Source organism: Leishmania mexicana, chromosome 21 (assembly GCF_000234665.1).
Source record: "Leishmania mexicana MHOM/GT/2001/U1103 complete genome, chromosome 21".
NCBI lineage: Eukaryota > Euglenozoa > Kinetoplastea > Trypanosomatida > Trypanosomatidae > Leishmania > Leishmania mexicana.
In genome coordinates, this window is record NC_018325.1 from 422,012 (window position 1) to 429,511 (window position 7,500).

Sequence of the window (7,500 nt, forward strand, 5' to 3'; positions counted from 1 at the left end):
TGCACAAATTCATGCGACACACACACACACACACACATACACGTCTCTCTGCCTGTCTGCATGCGCTGGTGGAGGTACGCGTCTGCCCTCCACAATCTCCGCCGACGGCGCGCCTTTTCCGACTTCTGTTTTCATTTGTTTTTTTTTTCGGTAAGGATGCTTTTCGTTTCGACGTCAACAACGAAAGACTGACGCTGCGCAGACGGCACGCAGCGTTGCCTCGTCAGAGCTGCATGGGGGAGGGGCAGGGGGTAGGCCAGCACGGTGAGGAGGTGCAGCGCGCGCACCCGTTCTCTTCGGGCCTCATCACCCCTGTATCGCTCTGGAGGCTTTTTTCTTTCTCTGCTGTGACCTTCGACAGGAGGGTGCAGGGTGGGTGGGGGGGGGGCTGTTTCTGGTTAGTTAGGCATTGCCTCCTCCACTTCCAGCGCACGGCGTGTGTGCGTGTGCGCGTGTATGTGTGGGAGGTGGTGGTGGTGCTAACGCCATGCAGGAAGCTCTGCAGGTGAGACTTGCCGACCTTCTACCTCTCCTGGTCTCTTGCCATCTTTAACAACGCACTTACTCGTCGCCTCTCTTTCCCCTGCCCTTTGCCTCTCATGCTTCTCCTCTCGCTCGCCTACGCGCGCGTCGTGCCCGCGGCCTGGCCTCCCCAACTTGCGCCGCTCTCCGCACGCGCGCCTTCTCCTGTTCACACGCACATCATTCTGCAACTTCACCGATAAACGCTGACACAACCTCCCCTCCTCTTCTCCACTGCAACAGGACACAGAGTCAGCCGCACACCTCCTCCAAGATGACGAAGACCAACGGACAGAACGCAGCTCGTAAGCTGGTGCGCCTGCGCTGCCGCAACCGCTGGGCCGACAAGGGCTGGAAGCGCGCGCACACCTCCTCGGCCAGGAAGGCGAACCCCTTCGGCGGGTCGTCGCACGCCAAGGGCATCGTGCTGGAGAAGATCGGCGTCGGTGCCAAGCAGCCTAACTCCGCCATTCGTAAGTGTGTGCGTGTGCAGCTGATCAAGAACGACAAGAAGATCATCGCGTTCGTGCCGAACGATGGTTGCCTTCACTTCATCGAGGAGAACGACGAGGTGCTGGTGTCTGGTTTCGGCCGTTCCGGCCACGCCGTCGGTGATATTCCCGGCGTCCGCTTCAAGATCGTGAAGGTGTCGAACGTCGGCCTGTACGCCCTGTACCGGCAGAAGAAGGAGAAGCCGCGTAACTAGAAAACTAGGGACGCATGCTCTCTCTGTCTCTCTAGCACATGCAAGAGGGGCGGGGCAGCGAACGGCCGGGAGCGTGTGCGCGACCGCGTTGTGGTCTCGCAGAGGGAGATGATGATGGTGAGGCGCGATTGCACCTTGCTGTGTCCTACGCCGCTGCCTCTGCCTAAGTTTGGTTTTCTCTCGCATACTTTGATACTTTTAATGTTTTCTGATTTTACCCTTCTCTACGCCAAGACACGCACAAACAACGAGGACGCCCCCCTCCCCCCGTCTCCCACCCCACGCCCGATCGGAGCATCGCCGTAGCTCACGCACGTGCGGGGGTAGGAGGAGGAAGGAGAGGAGTGGGGGTGGGGTGGATGGATCCCGCGCAGCGACGGGTTTGATGCCTCGGAAGAAAGTTGGAGATGGGACCGGGGCGCACCTTTTCTATCTATAGATGCGTAGGTTTACTCAGGCACTGTCGGCTGTGCTACGTGCAGGCGATGACCTTCTCTACTCCCTCCTCCCCCCTCCGCTCGTTCACCCGCTTGTCCCTCCTTTTCCCCGCCATTCATTAACCCACGCGCGCGCTCCGCATGCGCGCCGCCGCTCACTGATCCTCCACAAGTGCGCTCACCTAGATTGGACTGCTTTTCGGTGGTTTAGGGACGTGCATCCGCACAAACGGTAACGCAACACCCTCCCACCCCCTCTTCCTCCGCCAACGTACTCCGCGCCTCCTGCACCCTTCCCTCCCTCCCTCCATCTCCGGCTCTGCCCTCCCCCGCCCCCCTCTTCCCTCTCTTAAGCCTCACGGAGGAGAGGCTCTTCACCAGCAGGAAAAGAAAAAAAACAAGAAAGCAAACGGAAGGCCAGAGAAGGGCATTACCGTCGTCGCTGCCACCCCACTGTCGCCGTCGTCAACCGCCGCTTCTGCCCCTCCCCCTTTTACGTTGTCACCCTGACTAACCACAGCCACGACTACCATTCCGCACTCCCTTCCTCCTTCGCTGTTGGTTGTTTAAACGCCCTTTTTTTGTGTTGTCTCTCGCACGGACGCGCGGACTCGCTCGAGGAAGCCGCACTCCCCTCCGCTCCCCCCTGCTGAGGCGTCCCCTGTCTCTCCAATCCACTGTTCATTGTTACCGCCACCCCCCTCTCTCTCTCCTTCAGCTCTAGTGAACCCAACACTCTTCTGTTGGACGTGTTCTTTGTCCTTCTCGCCGTCCCTCCCTCCTCGCCGCACTGCCCCGTTCTGCTTTCTGACGATTCGCCCTGCGCTCTTCACACCGCGTCCCTCCCGGAAACGAAAAGACATCGAGAAGACGAGGTGCGCGGCGCGGTGGCTTCTCCCACAGCGGCAACTTCACCAGAAGACCTGCGGGGTGGGTGAAGGCGCGCATTGTAAGCGTGCGTGTCGGTGCCTGTTCTTCGCTAGCTGGTTGTGCGCCGCTCAGCACGTATCCGAGGGTATACGTTGTGGTTCGTCCATTTTAGCTTTATCTGCTGTGTGCGGCACCGTCACCCCCCGCCCTCCTCGTGGAGAGAGAGAACGAGAGGCAACACGCCTGTAGCTTGGTGTTAGGGGTGGCTCTCTCGTCCACTCCCCCTTCGCCTTTGTTTGTGGTCCACCCCCACCCACCCACCTTCTATCGATCTTCTGCAGAGGGTGCCGGTGGCGGTGTGAGGGGCTTCGAGTTGGGCTTGCTGTTACTTTGTTGGGGCGCCCTATACTTGCGGTCTCGCGCTCTCTTGGACACATCGCTTGTCTACGTGGAAGAGTCGGAGAAGGACCAGAACGAGGAAGAAAATTTAACCCCCCCCCCCCACTCTCCCCCCCTCCAAGAGGAGCGAGGGAACAACGAGTCCTTTGGTTGCTCACGTTGATCGATCCACGTGGACCCTTCCCCCCTCCCTCCCTCTCTCACCCTCCACCAGCGTAACGCATAAACGCCGTCGATAGTCGGGACAGGCCGCTTTTTCCCCCTACCCCGCCCCCTTTGCGTCGACGCGCACACACGCCTAATCTTGAAAAGACGAAAAAGCGCCAGACGTTGTTGTTGTTACCTATTCTGCGTGACGCGGCGCCCTCCTCGCCTCCCCCCTTTCCTGTGTTCTCTTTTACTTCGTTGTGTGCCTGTTCGTCTGCCTGTGCATCGTTGAACGAGCTAGACGCCAGTGCCGCACTCGCACGCGCACGAGACGACAACGACGACGACGACGACGCAGAGCGTGGCCGTCGTGCCATCTGCGGTGAAAAAAGGAGCGAAACAGAAACGAAACCAGAAAATTTGTAAAAGCAGACGCGAGCACGCAGCGCCCACCCCCTCCCCCACCCCCCTCCTCCGCCCCGCTCTTCGCTCTCCTGCCGTTGCCAGCAGGCCGAAAGGTACGCAGGAAACACACACACACACACACACACACACACGGAGAAGGAAAAGGGGCTAACGCGAACAGGAAAGCAATGACCAGCCGGTACGAGCGGCAGGAGAAGATCGGCGAGGGCACCTACGGCGTAGTGTACAAGGCCCGAGACACGTCCACTGCCGCGACGGTCGCGTTGAAGCGCATCCGGCTTGACTCGGAGGAGGAGGGCGTGCCATGCACCGCCATTCGCGAGATTTCGCTGCTGAAGGAGCTGCGACATGAGAACATCGTGAAGCTGCTGGACGTGTGCCACAGCGAGCACCGCCTGACGATTGTCTTCGAGTATTTAGACCTAGACTTGAAGAAGTATCTCGACCGCGAGAACGGCAACCTGGACGCTGCAACGATTCAACACTTTATGCGCGACCTACTGCGCGGCGTCGCCTTCTGCCACCAGCGCAGTGTCCTGCATCGCGACCTGAAGCCGCAGAATCTTCTCATCTCGCGCGAGAAGGAGCTCAAGCTAGGCGACTTCGGCCTCGGTCGTTCCTTCGCCATCCCAGTGCGCAAATTCACGAACGAGGTGGTGACGCTGTGGTACCGACCGCCCGACGTTCTGCTCGGCTCGATGCAGTACGGTCCGCCGGTGGACGTGTGGTCCGTGGGGTGCATCTTCTCCGAGATGGCCACCGGGACGCCGCTCTTCGCCGGGAAGAACGATGCCGACCAGCTCATGCGGATCTTCCGCTTCCTAGGCACACCGAACAACCGGGTTTGGCCGTCCATGAACCAGTACCCGAACTCGAACAACATGCTGTCGCAGCCGGAGTTTTTGCAGAACTTCGAGCCGGAATGGAGCAACGTGCTCGGCTCCGTGCCCGGGTACGAGAAGCTGGGGTGCGCTGGTGTCGATCTGCTAGAAAGGTTGCTACGCTACGAGCCGTCGGAGCGCATTACGGCGGCAGACGCGTTGAATCACCCGTACTTTAGCCTCCAGTTTTAGCTACCCCAGTAACACAACATTTCCTTTGTGCGTGCCCCCTCCGTGTGTCGGCAGCAACGACGAATTCGGGGGGAGGTCTGTGTGGCATACGGATATCCTGCTCGCTGCCATGCTGAGGTGAGGCGCTGGTGTCCTTGGTCGGTGGCGTTCACGCTTGGCTTTTCTCGTTGTCTGTCCAGAGGGCGTGCCCTCATCTCGCCGCGCACGGATACGCGTCTGCGTCTTGACACCGGCGGCGGCGGCGGTGGTGGTGGTGGTGGTGGATGTTCTACCGTTTTCGATCCTTGCTATCTCGCTCTGTCCCTCTCTCGTTGCTTCCCTGTTTCGGTTATCTCCTTGCCATGCACTCGGCCGCGTGTGTTTTCTCCTGTTTTGTTGTTGTTTTGCTGTGCCGTTGTGTTCCCGGCGATGTCGATGCTGTGCATGTGCGTGTGCGCGTGTGTGTTTTATCTCTCGTGTCCTGGGTGTGGCGCTTCTCGGGGTGCATGCTGTTGGTCTGGCGATGATGTCCTCCTCCCCCCTTTCTCCCCCCCTCTCTTCCCCCTCCCCCTCTCGTCGGCCGTTCTCGCTCCTCCTCCTCTCCTCTACACGGTTGTTCACGTTAACATGTTTGTTTTCTTTTTGTCCTCTCTCCAGATGGTGCTGAATTCGTCGTCTCGTGCATGTGCCAGCACCGCCCCCCCTCCCCTCCCCTCCCCCCTGCCACCGCGCGTACACGCGCACCACCAACCTGCACACGGCTGCGCGCACGACCGACCGACCCCCCCCCCTCCCTCTCCTCCCCGCGGTCGGGCTCTTGCAAAGACCGCCGGGCCCAGCGAGGGCGCCTTTTCTTCATCGCCTCATGCCCAGGGGGAGAGGGGCGGGAGAGGAGAAGCGAGCGAAGAAAAAAAACGCTTTAATTCACCGGCGCGTACCCAGGCGTACTCATACACGAGCATACAGCAGCAGACGTGCACCTCGAATACCGAGGCACACGGTGGCGTGGGTGCACCCGCGCACAGACTCAGAGAGAGAGAGAGAGAGACCGTCTTCGATTTGGTGGCTCGAGGCGGACTTAGGCAAGTCAGAGGCAGCGATGCACAACGGCAAGGTACGACGTGGGCCGGCGGCGTGCCAGGTGGCGCTGCTGCGCTTGCCTCTTTTGTCCTAACATGCGCACGTGCCTCACAAGCACGCTCGTGCTTCCGCGTATGTGGGAGGATGTGGTCAGTCTTGCATTGGTGTTATCTGCTGCTGCTGGCATCACGGCTGCTCTTTTCACTTTTTCGGCACTCCCCACCCCCTCACCCCCACCTTCTTTCTCTCACCCATCTGGCCCCACCACTCCCTCACGTGCTGTTGCTGTGCCGGCACAGCCACAACACCCCCCTTTTTTTATATATCTCGAGAAGGAGTATTCACCAATCACAAACCAACTTAGTGCGTGCCATCTCTCTTCTCCCACTTGCAATTTCGCCTCCTACGACTCGCCCTCACTTCGTGCCCCCCCCCTCCCCTCCACACACACACCACGTCGATACCGCCACCGCCTTACAACGACGGCGAAGCACCACAACTCTGATAGGCTCTCTCCGCCCACAGTCAGCGAGGGAGCACGAGCAGCGTCGTACAGCTCGTCTTCGGGGTTTCCTCTCGTTCTCTCACGTCCCACACTCTCCAGCTCGCTCACGCAGATATAGCACTCCACAGAAGGTGACACAGGACGAGAATGTCGGCCGCTATAGTGAACCGCGCTGCTGGTGGCGCTGTGGCGCCGCGCCGTAAGGGCAACGAGAGCAAGAAGGATAACAACACGCAGACAGATGTGCGCCTCAGCAATATCACGGCGGCCAAGGCTGTGGCGGACTGCATCCGCACCTCGCTCGGGCCCCGCGGCATGGACAAGATGATCATTGACCCGAAGGGGGAGACGATGATCAGCAACGACGGTGCCACAATCCTGTCGCGGCTGCAGGTGACGCACCCGTGCGCCAAGATGCTCGTGGATCTGTCCAAGGCCCAGGACATCGAAGCTGGCGACGGCACGACATCAGTCGCGGTGCTATGCGGCGCCCTTCTGCGCGCCGTCGAGGAGCTGCTGAACAAGGGCATTCACCCGACGCAGATCTCCGAGAGCTTCAACGAGTGCGCCAAGCTGGCAGAGAGGGTGCTGGAGGACATGAGCATCAAGATCGACATCGACGACCGCGACACGCTCATCAAGGCTGCCATCACGTCGCTCAACTCGAAGGTCATCTCGCAGAACAGCGACCTGCTCGCCCCGATGGCGGTGGACGCCGTGCGCAAGATCATCCGCAGCAACGGTGACGTCGACCTACGCGACATCCGCGTCACGTCCGCACTGGGCGGCACGATCGACGACACGGAACTAATTCAAAATGGTATGGTGTTCAAGCAGAAGGCGTCGCGCGTTGCTGGCGGGCCGGTACGCATCCAGGACGCCACGATCGCGCTCATCCAGTTCCAGCTCTCGCCGCCCAAGACGGACATGGAGAGCACCGTCACCATCACGGATTACACGCAGATGGACCGTGCTCTCAAGGAGGAGCGCAAGTATCTGCTGGGCCTGTGCAAAGCAATCAAGGATGCGGGCGTGAATGTGCTGCTGGTGCAGAAGTCGGTGCTGCGCGATGCCGTCACGGCGCAGTCGCTCGACTTTCTCGCCAAGATGAAGATCATGGTGGTGACGGACATTGAGCGCAACGACATCGACTTTATTACGAAGACGCTTGGCTGCATGCCGGTCGCGAACCTGGAGAACCTCACCAAGGACAAGTTCGGCCACGCCAAGATGGTCGTCGAGGAGGGCACGCCGAGCGGCAAGGTGATCAAGATAATGGGCGTGCAGCCGCCGCCGCCGTCGTCGCTGAACCACGAGCTGTTTGGCAAGACCGTTTGCTTCTTCCTACGCGGTAGC

The 7,500-nt window shown here is 60.2% G+C and overlaps 3 protein-coding genes across 3 annotated transcripts in view; all 3 read left to right on the forward strand.

Moving 5' to 3' along the window:
• Positions 1-796: 796 nt before the first annotated feature.
• Positions 797-1,228, forward strand: LMXM_21_1070 (putative 40S ribosomal protein S23; the record flags this gene model as incomplete). Its single annotated transcript, XM_003875314.1, has 1 exon — positions 797-1,228. The coding sequence occupies one exon, from the start codon at positions 797-799 to the stop codon at positions 1,226-1,228; it is 432 nt and encodes a 143-aa protein (XP_003875363.1).
• A 2,446-nt stretch (positions 1,229-3,674) lies between these two features.
• LMXM_21_1080 (cdc2-related kinase) lies at positions 3,675-4,580 on the forward strand (the record flags this gene model as incomplete). The annotated part of the gene is made up of 1 exon (XM_003875315.1): positions 3,675-4,580. One exon carries the CDS (start codon positions 3,675-3,677, stop codon positions 4,578-4,580), a length of 906 nt encoding a protein of 301 aa, XP_003875364.1.
• A 1,711-nt stretch (positions 4,581-6,291) lies between these two features.
• LMXM_21_1090 (putative T-complex protein 1, delta subunit) overlaps positions 6,292-7,500 on the forward strand; it is a gene marked incomplete at both ends in the record, with an annotated part of 1,656 nt that continues 447 nt past the window's right edge. The window contains one exon of the mRNA XM_003875316.1: positions 6,292-7,500. This exon is cut by the window's right edge and continues 447 nt beyond it. Within this exon, the coding sequence (XP_003875365.1) occupies positions 6,292-7,500 (1,209 nt within the window).